The 20568-nt window shown below is 41.1% G+C and overlaps 4 protein-coding genes across 6 annotated transcripts in view; 2 read left to right on the top strand and 2 right to left on the bottom strand.

The window, feature by feature from the left end:
• Positions 1–750: 750 nt before the first annotated feature.
• klf1 (Kruppel like factor 1 (erythroid)) lies at positions 751–5005 on the bottom strand. 2 transcript variants are annotated; one of them, XM_084368914.1, is made up of 3 exons: positions 4779–5005; positions 2431–3289; positions 751–2303 (listed from the first exon to the last, which is right to left on the bottom strand). In XM_084368914.1, the coding sequence occupies exons 1-3, from the start codon at positions 4851–4853 to the stop codon at positions 2128–2130; spliced, it is 1110 nt and encodes a 369-aa protein (XP_084225040.1). In that variant the 5' UTR covers positions 4854–5005; the 3' UTR covers positions 751–2127. The 2 variants fall into 2 exon arrangements, with proteins under 2 accessions (XP_084225040.1, XP_084225041.1); XM_084368915.1 differs by having other exon boundaries at positions 2162–2303; positions 2391–3289.
• A 2602-nt stretch (positions 5006–7607) lies between these two features.
• On the top strand, positions 7608–10836 carry cUnh22orf23 (chromosome Un C22orf23 homolog). Its single transcript, XM_084344833.1, has 7 exons — positions 7608–7718; positions 8294–8387; positions 8516–8578; positions 8774–8950; positions 9120–9257; positions 10174–10274; positions 10543–10836. Exons 2-7 carry the CDS (start codon positions 8294–8296, stop codon positions 10636–10638), a joined length of 669 nt encoding a protein of 222 aa, XP_084200959.1. The 5' UTR covers positions 7608–7718; the 3' UTR covers positions 10639–10836.
• LOC311252035 (ADP-ribosylation factor-binding protein GGA1-like) overlaps positions 10561–20568 on the top strand; it is a 35398-nt gene continuing 25390 nt past the window's right edge. The window contains exon 1 of the mRNA XM_084344796.1: positions 10561–10652. The gene's annotated coding sequence lies outside the window, so the exon portion shown is untranslated. The remainder of the gene's footprint in view (positions 10653–20568) is intronic.
• The window catches only part of micall1a (MICAL-like 1a), a 25805-nt gene continuing 16071 nt past the window's right edge, over positions 10835–20568 (bottom strand). The window contains exons 3-16 of one of the 2 annotated variants that reach the window (XM_084344763.1): positions 18718–18859; positions 18428–18528; positions 17066–17214; positions 16135–16727; positions 15979–16039; positions 15368–15798; positions 13952–14343; positions 13736–13870; positions 13487–13613; positions 13307–13397; positions 12973–13046; positions 12594–12708; positions 12439–12485; positions 10835–12346 (exon numbers count right to left, since the gene is read on the bottom strand). In XM_084344763.1, the coding sequence (XP_084200889.1) occupies positions 12204–12346; positions 12439–12485; positions 12594–12708; positions 12973–13046; positions 13307–13397; positions 13487–13613; positions 13736–13870; positions 13952–14343; positions 15368–15798; positions 15979–16039; positions 16135–16727; positions 17066–17214; positions 18428–18528; positions 18718–18859 (2601 nt within the window). In that variant the 3' untranslated portion in view covers positions 10835–12203. The remainder of the gene's footprint in view (positions 12347–12438; positions 12486–12593; positions 12709–12972; positions 13047–13306; positions 13398–13486; positions 13614–13735; positions 13871–13951; positions 14344–15367; positions 15799–15978; positions 16040–16134; positions 16728–17065; positions 17215–18427; positions 18529–18717; positions 18860–20568) is intronic. The other variant, XM_084344764.1, reaches the window with a different exon arrangement.

The following is a 20568-nucleotide window of genomic DNA, read 5'->3' as shown; positions in this document are numbered from 1 at the left end:
ACCTGAAATGTACGTAAATATAAAAGTAAAAAGTATCTCTCTGAAGGACATTTCTACCACCCATTTCTGTGTAAAGCTAATTGAACATCACACCATATTAATATAATTCGAAGACTATCAAACTTAAAGGTAGAATCAGTAGTAGTTAGTTAGTTAGCAACAAAATGAAAAAAAAAGAAAATCCAGGCAGAGGGCTGCCCGAAAAATAATCAATACTGCTGTTCAATTGCATTAAAACTAAAAGTCACAAACCTGTTGTTGAAAATGTAAGGAGTAGAAAGTACAGATATTTGTGTTAAAATGTAGGAAGTAGAAGTAAAACACAGAAACCTGAAAAATGGACTTAGTTAAGCACAATAACTAATTATTTATACCTCGTTCTTAAACACCATTACTAGTCGATGTTGTCATGGCTGGTATATAATATATTATGCTCTGCCAATAGATCCCCTTAAATCCTGCACACTGGACCTTTAATTATTCTTCATGCAGACCAGATTTATCTCAGCAGAGTACAGCACTTAAAAGGTTCAGTCAATTAAATCGTGGCTAATTAAGACTTGTACATAATACCTGAAACTCCACACTGTGATGGTGTAATATCTCTGATAAGCTCTGCTGCCTGAATAAATCACATTACACTATGAGACAGTTTTACAGCATTAGAGTTCTTTATTAGAATTATGACAATTAAAACAATAATTAAAGGATTTTAAAGCACTCTTTTGAGAATAAAAAAACATTGTACAATAATATATCATCTTCTGTTGATATAAAAGATTATGTTAATAAATATGCTCTTTTAGATGATTATAAACAACTGAGAAAGCTGCAGATTATTTACAGTTTTACATTCTGCTTGATGAGATAGAGACAAAAGCGTATAAGTTTTTTTTTCTTAAATTATAAACTCCCCAAACAAACATATATACATAGCATCTACTGTACAAGCACGTAACATAGCATAAACTTTAAGGTTTGTTTCCATTGCTTTTAATATTACACATAACTAGAGATGAAGACAAAGATATCAGATCATCTCAGCAGTAATACGGCAAAGCATTGTTAACTCTGTTCTGTGGTTTATTGTCTTATAACCCATATTACACACAATTTTGTAGGTCATTTGTTAGTGTTAATGTTTGCTGTCTACATGCCCACAGTGTGTACAGTGTTTGTCCAAGTGGCCCCTTACTGTTGTCGGCACATTAACTTTACATCACAGGTGTGTTCGTGTACTGATCCTCACAAAATACCAGCATGGTTTTTAGACTTTTGTCCGGTCTTCAATTCTTTGGTGTGTTGAAGGACAAATCTTGGCATTTAGGTGTAGGGTCAGGATTGAGGTCAGGCATGTTGCTGTGATGGTTAAGGTTAAGGACAGGAACAGTGTGTGTGTGTGTGTGTGTGTGTGTGTGTGTGTGTGTGTCGGGGTCAGAAAAAGAGAGAGTAACGACTCATTCTTCGTCAAGTCCCGGCATCTGACACTCTGGAAGTCTGAGTCATCAAGGTTAAGACTTAATACGACGTAATCTAAACTGGAACATTAAAGCTGTGACATTAAAGAGGAGGACAAATGCGAGTATGCTTACAGATTTTACAGAGGGAGCTTTGTCAAACTGCATTGTGGGTAATCAATGAGTCATTATCTCATGGTCAGTCTTTAAGCCGTGGATAATAATTTCTTTAAAAAAAAAGAGATAATTTGCCTGCCAGTGGACGTGACCAATGTATGGAGGCTAAAAGCAAAAAAAAAAAAAATCTTAAAACAAGAGATAATTTAATATGATTAAGGCTTCTTAATTAGATTAATTGAAATCTGTTAATCTCATTTGTCTTTTTAAGTAGTAAACAAAAATGGACAAGCAAATCAAACAGCTCCCCTCAGGCTTATGATGCCATCCTACCACTGGCTGTGTTGTTTTGTGGGTCTGTATTGTTAACCAGCCAGATAATCAACTACAGATTTGATGTTCAGATAATATCTGAGGTCACTTAGATCCAAATTCATCTGTTCAATGTACTGATTTGGGTCAGAATAAGAGTCAATTCAGGTCATTGTGAGACTTCTGCCTTTTAATTTCTTTGTTTAAGTGGCGGTGGTTTGTGTTTCAGTATGTGTGAGCATCAGGTGTGTCTCTTCATGTGCAGAGCCAGGTGGTCAGAGCGTGAGAAGGCCCTCTGACACAGCATACACTCGTAGGGTTTTTGGCCAGTGTGCTTCCTGTAGTGACGCGTCAACTCATCTGAGCGGGCGAATTTCCAGCTGCAGCCCTCCCACGAGCATTGGTACGGCTTTTCCCCTTAAGAGTAAACAATTGAACAAATGGTTAATAACAACAAATGTGTGAAATCACATCCTAACTTCATCAGACAGACATCAGACTTACTGTGACAGACTTTTTTGTTGTTGTTTGTGTGGTAGAGTACCTGTGTGGGTGCGGAGGTGAGCTTTGAGGTGTGAGCTCTTAGTGTAGGTCTTGCTGCAGCCGGGGTATTCACAGCTGTGGATGGCGGGCCTTTTTTTCCCTGTAGGCCTTCGCCCACGCTTCCCCTCCACCCCACCAGGTGGCAGCTGTGGTCCAACCAGCAGGGGCTGCTGGTGAAGGGGCAGATGACCGGTGGCCGGGCTGTGAGTGTAGTCACAGAAAAGGTTGACGTTGTGGTTAAAGTGTGGCATGTAGCTGTAGTGTCGAGGGTCAGGGGTCACAGCTTGAGGTGGTATGAACCTGCTGTCGGGGAAGGTCACCATGGAGGGGTGTTGCAGGGGATAGTAAGGGTTAAAGTCACATGACGGGACTTTATTGAGGTTTCCTCTGCTGTGTCTGTCCACACTGCCTCCTTGATGAAAGCCAAACTGATCCACATTATGCAGACCAGGAAATGAAGTCAGACCTGTTTGGTCATCTACATAACCATGGTGGTACACCTCTGGTTGGACCGTTGTCGTGGTTTCAGCTGGGGAGAGGAGATCCGCCATGAGGGCGCCACTGTTCATCTGCGGATGCTCCTGTCCCTGTTGGTCCTTAAACATGGCCGCCTCTTGGTACGCTCTGTTTGGGTCAAACTGTGGGAGCCGTTGATCATTGTTGTCCAGAGGAGCGTTGAAGTCAGGTGATGGGTTGCTCCAATCAGACAGCAGGAACTCAATGTCCCAGGATGCCTGGCTGTCATCATCCAGGAGCTCCTCTGCCATTTGTTGAGAGACCTGCAGCTGCTGAGAGCTGCTTGGTGACAGTTTGTTGCATCGAGCGTCCAGCGGGAGAGGGCCACTGTCGGACTTCCACACCTAGATGGTGTTGGAGAGCATCGAGAAGTGATGAGCAGCAAGGAAATCATGCTTATGAAAGGGAGATTCTCGCACATTGCCTTTGCATTTAAAGGACAGGTTCACAAATTTTTCTAGTCTAAGTTCACCCCAATGAAAAGTCTGAAGTTTTGTAGTCCACAAACCATTTCTGGAGCTTCACAGTGAGACAGTGTTGAAGGATTCTCCTAAACAACTGAAGTAGATGGGGACTAAAAATCAACAACTAAAAGAAAACATTAAATGGTCCCAACATAATCCAAGTCAAACAGAGCTGTTTTTTACTCCTTTTTCTTTTCCCCCCATCTACTTCAGAATGCTGCGACGCTGTGTTGCGGTGAAGCTCCAGAAATATTGTGTGTACTCGTCTTTCTATCAACATGATGGTGACTTTATACGGCTAAATTAAATTTTGGGTTGAACTGTTCCTTTAAAATAATGCTCTCATGTCCATGTGTAGTGTTATTGGCTGCTGTAATTGTTCCTTCTGTCCACACTGCAGTTCTGAAAATCCTTCCAAACACTTTTTAAATTTAATGTGGGACTATTTTCAGGGCTTGAAAAGGCTTTAATAAAGTGCTTAAAACTGGTTGAAATTGTAATTTCATTACCTTCATAGTAACTTACTGGGTTGGTGACACAATTTTAAACCTTAAACATTGTATTCTTTTAATTCATTCCCCTTCTGAATAATGCTTTCACTAAAATAAAATGTGCCTTGAAAATGCTTAAAAAGTGTTTGAAATTTGATTTAAGAAAAGGGGAGATCACTTCCTAATACATCCACAGTCCTGGTTTTATGTCAAAAATGTATCCAGCAGCCTAAGTTACACAAATTCAGTATGTATCTTCTATTTTACTGACTTCTTTAATGACTTGTAACATAACCCTGCTGTGTCTTTCAAGACGTTTATTGAATCAATACATCAAACCCACGTTTCACTCCCTACAGACTGTCTTTTTACATTAAATTAGCAGGTGCTTTTGTCGAAAACAACTCACAATAACTGCATCAAACCTGCAGAGTGAGATAATAACTAGTTCTCAAGAACTTTGTTACAGGATACGAAACGACTGATGCACCTGCGTAAGAAATACTGGAACTTTAGGTCTTTTTCTTAAACTGTTAGAACCAAGGGAAATATACGACACTAATGCTGTTAGCAGTAGGTGTGATGAAAAGTTTGAAATTGGAAGTGATATTGGGCAAATTACTAGTTTAGCCTTACAGTGCAAGACTGACGTGTCATTTTAATATTAATTGAAATAAAGACTTATTAATCTATGGAATGGACAAACAGCACAATAATGTAGATCACACAAGGCAAAGGATTACATCACTTTCATGATATTCTCAGATATGGAGAACATCTTCAGGTAACACAACAGGTAGCAGTAGACACTGTTTGAATCAAGTGTGGTTCCTGTCCCTGTCTAGGAAACAAAAGGCTGAAGTGAACCTGATACTTACTTTCATGTTGTCACCGGAGGCAGCGAGGTTGGAGAAGGAGCTGAAGGACGGGAGCACAGCCTGTGCAACAGCCATCAAGCGCTTTGATATGATGCGGACTAACAGTGGTGGCAACAAAAGTGAGGTTTCTTTTTTCTTTTTTCTGTTTTTTTCTTTTTTTCTGTTTTCACATTAGCACCTTATGCTCAGAAAAAGAGAAAGTCAAACCCCGGCTCATCCCAGTTAGTGTCCGCTCTGCGCTGAAAGGCCGCAGAAAATTTGTCTCCCTCTCCTCATTCCTCCCCTGCTATCTCTCCCTCCTCTCTCTTGTCTATCTCTGTCAGCTGCGAGTCGAGCTTCAAATCTCTCTTTTTCATGAATGTTTCGACCGTTAGGAGGTGGAGCGTAAGTGTGAGTCACTTAGCTGTCTCCGTTTCTTTATCCCTTAAGATTGTTCATTTACAATCACTTAAAAACTCCACTATCTCACCTGAGACTCTTCTGTTGGCCTCAGAGCAAAAACTGCATTTCTACATCAACTCATTAAATGCATCATTGTACATACGCATTTCTGAGTTTGAACGTCTTTTCCAAAACTGCATAATGCACCTTTAATGTGGGCAACAACGTCTTTAAAAGTAGATAAGCTTCAACATTTGCTGAAAGGTGTGAAGTGACTTTCAGAGTGAACCTCTACAAGGTGATGGTTGCTTCACACAGCAGGTGAAAGCTACTTTTGTAATCAAAACAGTTCATCTGCAGTTACTGTGAACAGTTGTTTACCAGAGTAAGTCACTTTAATGTGTACGAATGATCATACCTTTAGTTGTAATGCTGTAAGTGAATAAAGGATAATGAAGTTTTATGTTAAATAAATTGCAGATAGTGATTGCTGTACTTAGCTGTATGTCTAAAGATTGAAAGTAACAAAACATTAGGGTACAGATACGATGATTAAAGGTGCACTATGTAGGTTTTGGGCATACATTTTAATCAGAGAAGAGAAAAATCTTTCTTGACTGCTTTTATGCTTAAACAAACAAAATAAACAAACTCTCTTTGTTTTCATGACTGAATAAACAAACTGACCTTAAAGGACAACACAGTTTCACACTGTTTTACTTTGTTTATATGTGGCGGACCCTTTCCAGCTTCAAACAGTGTTCTGGGGACCTTATTTATTCCTCTGAGGAATAATAAATATTTGTGAGTTTGTATTATTGCCTTATTAATATTGTAAATGTCACCTTTCTGCGGTTCTGAATATCTTCTCCAAAACTACATAGTGCTCCTTTTAACAACAAGTAATTTGTTTGTAATTGCAAGTAATAAATCAGCCTTAATAAATAATAAATTAGTAGAGCAGAGGTCTGTGTTATTTTTCATTCAGTAGTAAACAGGTCACGTGCTTCCACTATCTAACAGAGCACGCTTTGGCACAGAGTGTGTTGGTGCACATACAGTGTTTGAATAAACATAATGCTCCATTACAAAGAGATCTCAATGGATTTCTCTTATGATCTTTTATTACAGAGCTACTTACAGACATTAAATATGAATAGATAATAACACAAAATATCACTAAATTGAAGTAAACAGGTAAACAGGTTGGTGGAGCTCACAAACAAACACACCAACATGCAAACAGTTCAGGATTCAGTTTCTAATTCTGCATTTAAAGCCTCATCCCCTTCGTTGAACCAAGACTTCTGATAGTTGTAACACACTCCACACACGCACGTACAGGTCGGTCATGCTGTTCTGACTTCTAAGAAGACTTGTGTGTGAAAGGTGATTATAGTCTGGCTGCTGTTTATCTGTTGACACGGGGCAGAGGCAGGCTGCTGTCTTCCCACAGATAATGGACCTCTGACTGCTGCTGATCCCCGATGACGAGCCCACCACTGATAAGGATGCTCTCTTCACCTCAGAGTGACGACTATACTCAAGACATCCACTACACAAGCTGAAAACTGGGGTGGCCACTTTCAAAAAAACAGCCTCTGTATGGCCTGAAACACATCTCATAAAGTCCACTTAGCGTTTGTTGGTCTGCCAGAAGACAGTTCACTTCCAAAGGCCTTAGGCTACCTTGTTAATTTGTGTGGGTATTATGTTAACACAAGATACCAAAAGAAGAAGAGGTAATGTGAGCTTGATGCCTCTATAATACCATATACCGTATATATCATGCCCTATATCATATTAGGAATTTTAAGGGACAAATAAATGCCCTGTAATGCTTGTGAAATTTGGAAAACATTCAAAGATAATTTAGCTTTTTAGGCTTTTTAAAAGTATCATATTGTAGTTCCCACGTCAACATTACAGACTTGGATAATTTCTCTGTATACTGAGTGTTCAGTTTTCATGAGTTCACCTTCTTTTCACACACAAATTATTTTCATATTCTTCCGTATTATTTTCGTTTGATAGCCCTTATATTTTGTTTTATAGCCTAAAAATATCCCCTTTGCTGACTGTAAACTTCACTATGGTGTGTGTGTGTGTGTGTGTGTGTGTGTGTGTGTGTGTGTGTGTGTGATCTCTTCAATCTTTTTGGACATTATCAACAGTAACTCATGGAAACATCAGCACAAACTTTGTCTTTGTCTCCATCTAGTGGCCAGAAGTTGTCAACGTGCCAAAAGCTGTAGAAGAAGAAAAGTCAATGATAACTTGTTTTATTGTGATTTATTTTTAAAGAACTTTATAGTAAAATATTCAGCGTTAAGAATAAACTGGTTTAACGCTATAATCTGTTTTTAAAAACGTGAAGTTAGAAGCTATCACTGCTGTTTGCAGTACTTCTTTAGCACGGAAGTGCTTGTAGCTACTTGGTTGCTATAGCAACAGACTGTTGTGGTCTTGTAGTGGAAAAGACGCGATTAGCTAGCGTTAGCATTAACACAGGTGTTAATGAAGGACGAGTGATAAGAGAAGAAGTGAAGTATAGATAAGGTCTCTACATTTCTTGTCAATTTATATTCTTCCTTTATATACGTTTATTTCACGTAAAGTCAACTTCTTACCCTTCTGACGTTCAACTGTTATTGTTAGCTACCTAGTTAGCTACTAGCTTAATGTAGCTATTTAACCTGAATTAACCTAGGCTACATTGTTCTATTTTTTTTGTTTTGGAATAAGAAAGTCGATATCAGCAATTTCAAGTGTCTCTTGGCCGAGAGTATGAGAAATTTAACTGATGATGGACGTTTGGACATTGTAGCTACTGTTTTGTATTTGACATAATATTACATCTAAATTACTTTAAGTTGTATGCAGGCGTGACAATTGTGAACACAGTTGAAATTCCCCAATGTCTCACCAGTTTAATCAATACAGTGTCATATAGGAGCTGTCAGTCACTCAATGTCTATGGAGTAGCTCCAGGATTTGTCACAAAATAACATCAGCGCCACAGCCTGTCTCTGTTAAGACATTTTGTTAAAGCTGTTTCAGTATGAGAGATAACATTGAAGTAAACCCCAGAGATTGAGGATAATCTCCTCTAGTATTTTGCGTGTCTCTTACAGATGGAGCCTTGGTCACAGGACAGCGTTGGCAGGGGACTGTGGAACAACCCCAGACCCACCCGGTACAGCAAGGAGACTCAGGATATAGTGAGATGTGAGATGATGCACTTGTTCATATTCTGGTGTGGATGGGAAACATATGAAGGTGATGATGGTGCATGTATGTTCAGATACATTTTACAAGTGTTTGACATTGTGATCGTTCTCTCTCCTGGTGCTTAGTAATGATGCAGGAAGCGGGGCTCAACGACCTCCGAAGAAAACAGATCAACGAATGCCTCAAAAGTAAGTTTGAGACGTCTGGATGTGTGGTTTGAGGATGCAGTGTGGTGATAATTTGTGTGAGAGTGCTGTATTGTACACAGAAGTCAAGTAAATATATTTAATAGATTGTTAAAAATATTTGAATTTGGTAAAGTGTTCACCACATGTTGTTTTAGTTGTTTCTTAGTATAAACTTTTTTAACTTTCCCCCCTCAGATGGAACAGCTTTACCACTGACCTCTGACCCTGCAGTACTAGCTTCCCCCCCTCAGCCTAAAACCAGTACATCTGTCCGGAAATGCCTGCCATGTAAGTCTCAGAGACGACGCAGCGCTGAATCCTGTCGTTCTGGGGACAGCTACGTCAGAGAACAGTACCATCCTCGTCCTACAAGTATGTTCTTGAAGCTGCAACCATTTTTTAATCTGCGTTTGTATATTTTGACAGGCCGAGAGTGCAGTCATAGACAATATACTGTAACTCACTTATTACTACAACCGATGACCTTTTTTATTTTCTGCATCCTTAGAGTTGTTCTTGTCTTTTCTCCGTTTCACCCTAGGAGACTTGGAGAAAGAGAAGAGGAGGCTTCAGAATATTTTTGCGACAGGACAGGAAGAGCCCACAGCTGCCCAGCGTGAGCTGCGGCTCCAAAATGTTCTGAAGCCAGAGGTGGTGGAGAAGGACCGATACCAGGAAGGTGAGGCTGACTGCACAGAAACAGATGATGTAGAAGAGTCACAATAATAACTGCTGTAACATAAAGGAAATGTTCTCAGAAAATACACCACATCTGAATTAAGATGTCTTGTCTATGAGAGCAAGATGTTATGATCATACTGAGTCTGTTTCTATTAATTTCAGTCTAAATTAAAGGGATAATATGTTTTTTTTTAAGTGGAATTTTAAGAGGTATCCATAACCATCAAAGCTAAGCAATGGACTGCAGTGGACAGGGGAAGCAGCAAAATGTAATTTAGTCCCCTAAAAAAAAGCCCACCACAATAAGACAAACAATTTATGTGTAGTTTTGAATGTATTTAGAAAACTTTCACTGCGTTTGCCTTGTTGACAGACAGCCCTTTCCAATGGGGAACTGAAGCCTTTCAATCACTCTCTCCAAAGCAACCAGACTCCTTTGACAAAAACAAAAATTTTACCTTGCAGAACACAGGAGTTGCTGATCTGCAGCTGCCTTGATCTGTTGACTTTGGTGAATCCAAACTGAGCCTTGAAAACACAATAATAGTCACACAATAACACAAATTAATCGATCGAGGCGTCATCAGACTCCAGCAACTCCTGTGTTCTCTGAGGAAAAAATACTGTTTTTGTCAAAGGAGTCTGGCGGCTTTGACAAGAAGATGGATACAACCACTTCAGTTTTCCATCTGAAAAGGCTGTCAGGTGGTAAAAAGTAAAGCAGTGAAACTTTTCTAAAAAAGGAATCACTTAAACTAATAGACCTTATTATTTTCAATACAGTCAATGATGTAACCCTGTTTCAAAGAAACCTGAACTATTCCTTGAAATTCTGTTCTGTGCTGTTCGTTTGTCTAAATATATCCAGCGCTCTTTAAGTAGGTCTAATATTAACTTGTTTGTTTCTTTTGTAGTTTTGGATGAGATCGAGGAGAGGAGACAGTTTCTGGCAGATATGGCTTCTCTGGGCCGGGAGAGGCATTACATCAACATCATCAACACAGAGATATCTCTGGTAAACAGACCGGTTTACATATGGACTCAAATTAGTCTGTATTTTGGGTTTTTCATTGATTTATCATTGTGAATGTTCACAATGTTATGTGATGTTCTTTTAAACAATATAATTAGATGCTGACAAACATCAATAGCAATGTAAAATAGATGCTAAAAATGGCATCAAAGTACCAGTCAATTCAAGACATTAGGTTCAGATAAAGAGTGTACTATTTATTCTCTCTTCAGTTCAGCTGCACTCAAACTTGTGCTGTGTCTCAACTCAGAAAACTCGAGAACTGGAGATGTTGGACAAGGCCCGCAGTCCCAAGAAGGATGCAGTGACATCTGAGAGGAACGAACCGACTGCAGGACAGACGTAGGAACACATGAACATGTAAGAGACCGGAGGAGGGGAGACTCACTGTCACTGACTGAACTCTTCAGATTATGAATGGGTCAAGTTAATGAGTGTGGTAGTGATGTCAGAGGTCACAGCTGACCGGGTGCACTGTGCTTCATTTCAGCTCAGGTGTGAAGGAGACATCAGGTGTTAAAAGCATTAAATTCACCAAAAACTACTTGCATTAAGTTATTTTATTCCTCTGCCTTCCAGTGTCAGTATTTTTATTATGCTGCTGCTGTTTTAGGACCATGTATAGCTGACAGACATGTGACACTACAGAAGCCCTTGGTTTCAGCTGGACAAGAGGACAGGCACAGAGCAGAAACACAGACACGACAGGGATTACCATTTAAAATGGAGGACGAACAGACAATCTAACTGCCAGAACAGGAACAGAATGAGTAAACATACTGACATTTACACTAGCTTGAACAAATTATGCACATACACATATGCAGTTAAATAAATGGCACTCGTACAAACAATATCAACATGTTTTTTTTCCTAACCACTTTTAAAGGCAAAACATGGAAACACACAGAAAGGCATAGTAAAATAGAAATGAATGATTGCATATTCATGTTCCCCCCAATGGTTAAAACTGTAACAAACTGTTTTGCTAACTATGTTAAAATACTTTTGTCTGCCTTTTTCTAAAATGTATTATTGCATGTGTGACCTTTCATATTAATAAACCTAACAGATATCTGAAGTTGAACACTATGTTTCCTCCAGCCCTCACATTTTCTAAATCAATCTGATTTTGACACACACTCACTCATAAATACTATTTGTATCCATTTCTTTGATGATATGCATTTACACAAATTACACCATCGCAAAACTATCACTGAGGAAACTGAAAACAAGGAAACCAACATTATAACGTAGCAGCTGGTAGAGCTTAGGTATCCACTGTTGATTGAGCGTTTCAAGGATAGATGTTGCGAAATTTAAAGCAGAGTTCATCTTAAAAACGTTCTTCTTTCACTAGTACCACAGGATCAAACCAGACGTGACATGAAACCTTCTCAGATATCCATCTACTGACCTTTGGAATTAAGGAGTGTAAGTCAGGAGCAGAGTAAAATCATTAAAAACCTCATAGCTATCAGGGATCAACTTGCATCCAACTGATTCATTCAAAGTGAACTCATCATCATCAAACCTTAGCTGAGTCTTGATAAAGGCCTACAGGGACAGACACACTGTGCAGGATAGTGAAGCAACATACAACCAATCAGTGCAGTAATTGAGAAATCTGCTGGCTTGAGAGGTCAGAGAGCTCAAACAAACATGTCAGCTCATAAAGCGGTTGAGTCGGTATACTGTCTTTTAAAACACACAACTGAAAAGAGTCAGCAAAGTAAGATGTGAGCAAGGTGTGGATTCTGGGTTGCGCTTCAAGTCATTTTAATGACAGTTAAAGGAGATGTCATCTTTTCTTCTTGACTTGATGCATTTATTTTCTCACACCCTTCTGTCTTTTCCTTAGTCTTGTTAAAATAGTCTCACATCCTCTTGGAGGATAATGTGTCCTTTCTATGGTGTCTTCTCCTTGCGGGGGCTCTTGCCTGGTTCTGCTTTATGGCTCAGCCTCTTGAGCACCTTAATGGGTTTGAACTTTGCCCCTTTTTTCTTCTGCTGCTGCTGCTGCTGCTCACCCTCTGGATCCTTATGGAAGTCTGATGAGGTTGAAAATAAAAAAGTAAATAACGTTAAGATACACACAAGTCCAAAATCGTATCTAATCTTAAGAGCTTACACTTCTTCATACCTTTTTTCTTCAGCATGGCTCCAATAAGTTTATCCTCCTCTTCTTCCCTGTGACAGAATGACTGTTAGATTGCTGGGAATTGCAAAGTATGACTGATCAATTATACACTCTGGGTTAGTGCAAAGACACGCAGTTAGCTGCCAGCCATTGATTACCTCTGCCTGTCCTGGTCCATGTTGTTGACGATTTGGTTGCGCTGCTCGATGATGGTAACCAGCTCAGCCATTAGCTCCTGCTCCCGACTCTTGTCCTCCTCCGTCCACTCTTTCTCTGAGGAAGGAAGATGGAAGAAGATATACAATATGAATTCTTACACTTTGGATTTTGTGTCTGAACAGTCTTTGACTTATTGAAACAACAATAGAGCATCAGTAAGTATAAACATCTCAAATCTCAGGTTTAGTGAACCCATGTGCAACACTGATTTTTTGGTCAACTTAACCTGTGCTAAGATGTGCAAGTGAAGTGCGTCAAGAATTACACAAACTTGGAATAATGTGACTAAACGTTCTCTGAACATGAGGCCAAACAAACCTGGTTTGTTGAGAAGACATCTCAGCTCATACTCCACGTCAGCTTGCCTCTCTTCCAGGTTCTGCTGCTTCGCTCTGCAATGAGGAACATTCACACAGTACATAATGTTAGACACAGATCACCTCCGATTTTCTGCTAAACTTCATGTAAACTCTTGGTTTAAAGTTGCAGTTGCAACAGAGAAAACATCTCATCTTCCTTAAATAACTGGTCATGTTTGATGTTTTTCTCCAGACTTTGGTAAAAACATCAGAGGAACTTTGCTCATTAGTTAGACTGAATAAGTTGGCCATGATCATCCAACACTTGGCCCTTGCTGCAGTCTGATACCTACGTGTAGACTAGCTCAGCTTCTCGTCGTACTAAAAGGTGTTTCTCGTGAATGAGAGTGAACCAGTCCACCAACAGGTGCTCCTCATCCTCATCTGAAAACACAACAGAGTTTTTGTTTTTTATTTAGGTCATGATTTTTTTTAACCTGTAGCAGCCATTTTAGTGACGTGTGATGAGTTACCATTAGGGTTGTCTCTCAGCTTCTTCTCCAGCTCCACTCCCCTCTGCTCCAGTTCATCCAGCTGCTTCTCCAGCTGACCCATCTCTCCGTGGATGTCCTCTACTGGGATGTACTGATCCGACTGCACCTGGAAGGATGTTTGGATCATTTGAGTACTACTCAACGTGTTTGACACTGAAGTGGAAGCATCCAGTCTATAAATTTTTTATGCTACAGCATACAGTGCATGTTTGTCTTTAGTTTTTGTACCTTGCGTTTGATGAGAGGGAAGCCATGGCCGGGGGCCGGGGGTCGGGCAGGACGAGGGCCTTTTGGTGGTCTGGTTTTGGATTTGGCGGGGGAGGGAGAAGCTTTCCTGTTGAATGGATTCTCCTTACAGATCCGCTAAAATGAAGGAAGAGGCACAATGTATAACGTGCAAAATGTATTGCTTCATATTGTTTTATTTGGAGTTTCTCCAACTACCTTATTGTGTGATTGGGTGGCTCCTGAGGCCAATGGGCTGGGGGTTGTCGGGGGTCGCGGTGGAGGTGCTCCGGCCCCTTTGCTCCCTAAGCTGCGACCGGTCTGTGGAGTGGGTGGAGCTGAGCTGGCATTTGACGGCATGGGAGAAGGGTAGGGGCTTGGGGAGGGATGAGGCAGAAGCTCGGTGGAGCTGGAGGAAGGAGAGGCCGCCGAGTCGCACGGTGAACAGATGGAAGGCTCTGAGACGCTCTTGGTGAAGGGGTGTTGTTGGTCGCTGCTGGCACTGCCACCCAGCTGGGGCTGGGAAGAGCTGTTGTCTGAGCCAGAGGACAGACTCTCTGTGCTGAGAGCTGGAGAGGGAGAGCAAGAGGAGGGCTGAGAGTGAGGGAGAACTGAACAGGAAAGAAGGTTTAGTAAAAAACCAAAGAGAAAAAGAATCGGGAATCAAAGTAGTTGAAATAGAGAGAGGGTGAGGAAAGAACAAAAAATGATGAGCATCTACTGTATACACAACATCCAACTCTCTTTGTACGCACTGTTCCAGTTCAACTTACGCTTTAAACTGAGGATGTTTCAATCCTCATCAAATATACTGTTTAGGATTTGGAGCCCTTCACATAGTAAACTGTGCATCAGCGTTGAAAGGTGTGTTTTGTTTTATAGTTGATGTACAAAAGCGAAAGCAAAGGGTAGGAGGCTGATGCAAGGTGTGACTTTTGCAAATGTAGGGTGTCAGTTATTGTCGCTCAATGTCAGGACATGTCAGCGAGGAAGAGGAAGTGGTACTGTTAGTGAAGCAGACTGTCTATCATGAGGCTGAACAATCAGAGACAGCCAAAATAAGTATTCAAAATTAAGTGTGCGGTTCACTATTATGATGCAAGATTACAATAATAAACTCGGCCTAGTTTAGTCACACAGATGGTAAAAAAGGCAGCACAACAGAGCAAAAACAGTCTACCGGATGTAGCTGACTAATGTGGAAACGTGAGAGGCCACGAGCAGAACCTCAGAGGGTTACCAGAAGATGCAAGACATTTCCTTTTCTGCTCAAACACGTTGGTGGAAGTAAATGCATCAATCAGCAACAATCTTTGGATAGAATTCATCATACAGACAATGATCCTGTATTAACAGCCACAGCAATCAAAAGATTTTAGGCCATAAAGTTCTTGACTGGCCAAGTCAATCACATGACCCCAGTCCAATAATTGCCCCCCGTGGACAAATACATTTTTTTTTTATTGAATTGAATACAACATGCTGCAGACCAAGGTCAACTAACTAAATATTAAATAAAACTTAAAACCCTAACATCAAGCTGAAAATCAACTCTTTCACCTCATGGTTTCAATGGAAGTGGACAGTTTCAAGCACAGTCTGATGTTAAGAAAATGTCATTCTGATTAAACTGACCTTGGCTACCAGCAGGTGGCTGCGGAGCACGGGGTGCTGGTCGTTTCTTGTTCTTGGCGCTACCCGGGCTGGCAGAGCGGGACGAGCTTCCTCCACTTGGGGGCGTGTCTCCGCCGGTCGCATCCGCTGCCCGAGTGATGCTGTACCATGGGTGACTAGCCGCAACTGAAGCAGGAACCGCACCTCCTTCACTTCCCTCTTCCTCCTCTACCTCGTTACTTTCGTCATCATCATCCTCATCAAATGGGTTGGCGGGCGGAGGGGGCGTGCTGGGTCTGGAGCCCTCCCCTTTGAGAGAGGACAGAGAGCCTGTATTGGGAGGTGTTGCCAGTCCGGCAGGGGGAGGGGCAGGGGCTTTCTTCTTCCTGGATTCTGATTGGACCAGGGCGAGCCAAGGTGGGTCTTTGGGTTTATGGGTGCCACTGGACAGGCTGGACAGTGAGATAGACAGACAGGGATGGAGGGGTCACAGAGGGGAAGGCGACAAAATACAGCAAAATGGAGGCACAGAGGGGCAAGCAAATACAGTACATGCAGCAAACAGAGAGACTGTGATGATATGAATAAGGTCGATGAAATGGTGCCAATGAACAGAAAAGGAGCTCAGCTACCTTCCAGGAGACTGTGATCTTTCTCGAGGTTTGGGAGGAGTCGGAGGCTTCTGGTTTTCACCTGTTATATGAAGTAAAATGTGAGGATGAACATCAACAGATCCTATTTTCATCTAAAATCATTTATATTCTGCAGTGATCATGCACCGACCGTACCGTCTGCTGTACGGAGAAGCCGAACACGAGGGGCAGGACGAGGAGGAGGGGTTGGCTCAGAAACCCGGCGCGGTGCTGGGACTGGCCGACTCGCGCCTTCAAGATGTGTGACAGGTGTAGAAGGGAGGTCTCCATTTGTCGTTAATTTGGCTGGTGTTTTAGTATCTTCCTCTTTCTCCTCTTCCTCTTCTTCTTCATCGCTCTCATCAAAAGGGTTGGGAGGAGGAGAAGAGCGTGGGATCTCCTCTGTCTCTCCACTGCCCTCCATGTCTTTAGCTTTTTCCGAAGCGTCTGCTTCATTTGTTGTAACAGCAGTCACTGTCACAGAGTCATTGGTAGGCATGTCGGTATCATTTGTTTGGCTTACTGGAGAAGGAGTCTTTGCCTGATCGCTGTCTGAGGGCGAGGCGTGAGGAATTGGGCTGCGACCAATCCTGGCGGACTGAAATCCTACCGGTCTCTTACTAAGATCTGGCCGACCGTTCTGATTGGCTGAGGCGTGCCTTGCAAGGTGATGTGTACAGACCAACGCCCCAGAGTTGCTTACTAATTTGTAGGATCCAGGGAGTAAAGTGCTGTGACACTCTATGCACCTGAAAAAACAACAACACAGGACAACAGTCAGATTTTCAACAGCTTGAAGATTTTTGACACAGTTATGAAGTTATAAAGTTACAAAGTTACAATCCTTATGATTTTCTTGAAATCAAATCCAGCAATCCAGAATTTATGGCCAGCACTTTTTTAAGCTAAGTCAAATGATGTATTAACAATCTATCATCTTGAAATAGTAGCTTTCATTGTTAGTGGAGGGGTCCGCCATTCACACAGGTGACTGAAATTGCTGTCCCTGTCCTGGAAGATTTCAATGTCCCGGACAAGTGGAAGAAATTCCAGTGGAATATTATCTGTGTTTAATGAGAGTATTCACCTGAAACAGTTGCGATGGTAGAGCTTGCTGTCCACCAGAAACCTCTGCACCAGGTGGACATGTTTCTGGCAGGCGGCACAGGTGCTGCTGAGTGTGCTGCGCTTGACCGCTGCAACCGCTTCTACACCTGTCTGCGAGGGCTGGCTCGGCTAATGCAAGCGACCGGGACGTTGTTCACAGGGAGGGGACAGGGTGGAGACGTCAGGGGAAGGGGGGAAGATGGAGAGTAATGGGGGAGGGGGAGATCAAACACGGAGTCAGGATTTCAGGATGTGGATTGTTCATTCTGTTTAGCTAGCTAAGTCTACTGCTCATGATTTCATGTGGCTCATTACTGCATTTATTTTTCAGTTCAAAACATCATTTGATTGATACAAAAAAAAGTTTGTCATGATAGAAAAGTTTTTATTAGTATCAAAATCCAAACAGCTTGGGTTAGTGCCTCTGGGAGTCACAGATTTTGGACATGATTGATAGTAAAGATTGATATTTTGCTTTTAGGCATTTCATTTTTTGGCTCATTTATTAGTGTTAAGTAAAAAAAGGGGGTTAGCAGCAGCGTATCGCAAAAGTTGGCACACAGTGTTAGGATTGTACTACTGTTAGTCTTTAATGTACAAGAGATGGTTAAAAAAGACTGACCTAACCGTTTTGCTTTCACCTCCTAACCCACCCCCACCCCCCATCCTACTGCCTAGGCTCAGGACCAGAGAGTGGAGGGGGGATCAGATGTGAGGAGGAAGAAGAGCAGGAAGAGGAGGGAGTGGAATGGATTTCCATCTGAAGAGGGGGGAGGGTGGAAGTTGAGGTGGAAGATGCCAGTACATGGGAGTATTGGGGATGGAGGAAAGAAGTTGAAAGCATGCGAAAGAGAAGAGAGACAGGATACAGAGGCTATCTTTATAGACTCTACCTCTGTTGCTTTGCTTTCCCCCAGCTGTGCAACACAAAGCCCACACGAGGAAGCAGTGATTACAAAATCCTAACGTGGATATTGTACATTGTTGTGCTGCAAAGGCAGGATGGGATTTGTATTGTACAGATCAGATGACTTAATACCCCCAAAATAGCACATGCAGAATGATACTTAGATAATCCAAGGCTTCAGAGACACACCAGTATACTACCAGAAAAATATGTGAGGTTTCAGTGTGCTTATCCAGGCCTCCAAAGGACACCATAAACAAAATATTGCTTAAAAAATACAGCTTGTTAACATGCAGCTCCAGTAATGTATCATGCAGAGATGATTTAGTTCAGTGATGCAGTTTTTCTTAAAATACAAAATCAGCCAATCAACACATGCACAGGGTTATCCTGCTCATCTCTACACCTTCTCCTGGTGTATAGTCTTGTTCTTACCTCAGACTCAACCACTTTGTCTTCCAAAGGGGTCGGGGGCCTTTTCTGGGCCGGCTCATTAAGACCGACAGAACTCAGCCTTTTCATGCAAGGGGGGTTGGCTGCGGAAAAGGAAAACATCTGTTAAATATATGAAGGAGATGAAGATGTGGACAGATTGCATAACAAAAATGCTAACAGCAGATGAGGTAAAAATCATTGAATAAAAAAACATTCACTTTAATTTCAAAACATATATTTTTATGTTCCAACTGCTTTGAGAGAAATCGAACTGAATTTACTGTACGCACCTTGAGACTTGTTGTTGAAGAAGTTGTAGTACTGAGAGACGTATGTGATGATGCTGAGCCGGTCAGGCACTTTCATGGACACCATGTCCTCTGGATCCAACAGGGCTGGTATCCCCAGCTGTGTCTCTGCCACCTCAAATGCCTGTGATGAAGCAAAGACACAGAGAAAGGGTTGAAAGGAGGAAGTAGCTGAGGCACTATATGTACTGTTTTACATACATGTCACTGATCATAAAAATGAGTGCCAATTATAACCAATGGCAGTTTTTGATTATTTTGACCATCATCACTTCCCCATTATCAATATTTAAACAGGTTGCAGCAATGTGGTCTGGTCTGCCTCAAGTGTTTTGGGGTTATCTTTATGGCATAAAGGAGCTGCAATGGACACTGTTGAGAGTGAAGTGGATCACGCTGAGCGACAGGGACAAGGTTTATGAAAATAATACTCTTCAATGCTTTAAGCAGCAGAAACAAAAGTAAATGTACCTTCATTGTACTGGGCTGGCACGAAAGAATGATATCTGATATGATAAACAAAACTACGTGCATGGCTCAATAACAGTATGGTTGAGTGAGAATGAATGGTTTGTTCAGGATGTTAACTTAAGGCCTAAAATGAAAATGTTTTAATCAAACTGAAATCTGGGTATTCACAGAAATGAAGTCAGTTGTTTCCATGTAAACATGCAGAAGCTGGAGACAGAATTATGTCCTCAAATGCTTGGCAAAGTCAACCAACCGGCACATGCCTTCAATAATCCAACTCTGCTGCCAAAACACCAGTCATTTGCTCATAATGTAATGTTTTGTCCTTTGAGGATAACCATCAGTCTAATGAAAAATTCCACTCAAGAAATGAGAGAGCGAGTAAGGTTATATAACACCGACACAATCGTTGGCAGTCGCACAACACTGAAATAATCCAGCCAACAAATGCAACACATGAACGAAGTGGAACTAAACCCATATTAATCAAAATGCATTTGACTGCACTGACAGTAATCACAGGTTTACAGCTAAAACAGGTTATAATCCTCCAAAACAGCCAGTATGCTATCCTTGTTATCACAACTATACACTACTAATACCACTATGTTCATTTTGTATGAACCTACTTTAATTAAAATGGAGATATTTTGATTAATAGTCCAGATAAGTGCTTTGCTATGAAACCTTCTTAATGTTTGACTATAAATAAAATACATAATAAAATACTTGGCTCTTTGCAGTTAGTCTAAATTGTGATGCACCTGTTGAGTCATGTTCCCTCCAGAAAGACACAGTGAGCAGGTCAAAGCGGTTTTTGACAGCAATTAGAAAGAATCAACAGATCAGGGTCACCTGACCTGCTGTCATGAGTCTTACCCAGACCTCAGTTAAGTGCAGGTCTGACATAGTTATAGACATAGTTTGATGATGTTGTACACTACCGGGGAGTCATGGGAGTTTTTGTGTTTGTTGTGGAAAGACGAATTTCTATCTGAATTGCAGAAATGCTCCTGGCCAAAGTAATGTATCAAAGTTGTATTCAAGTTATGTTTAGTCATTTAATGCTGCCACAATTAGCCGATTTGTTGTCAAGTATTATATTAATCACCAGCTTTTTTGATGATCGAATAATTGGCTTGAGTCATTTTTAAGAAAACGATCAAAATTCTCCGATTCCAGCCTCTAAAATGTGAATATTTTTCTGGTTTCTGTATTCTTGTATGACACTAAACTGAATATCTTTGGGTTGTTGATGAAATGATATATCTTCAAGGACGTCATCATGGGCTTTGGAAAACAATCAACATTTTTCTTACATTTTATAGATCAAACATCGAGAAAACAATCAACAGACTAATG

The sequence above is a fragment of the Pagrus pagrus genome (genome assembly GCF_965226575.1).
Source record: "Pagrus pagrus genome assembly, chromosome: 2".
NCBI lineage: Eukaryota > Metazoa > Chordata > Actinopteri > Spariformes > Sparidae > Pagrus > Pagrus pagrus.
The sequence above is the reverse complement of the archived record's forward strand: the minus strand, read 5'-3'. Positions and strand labels throughout refer to the sequence as shown.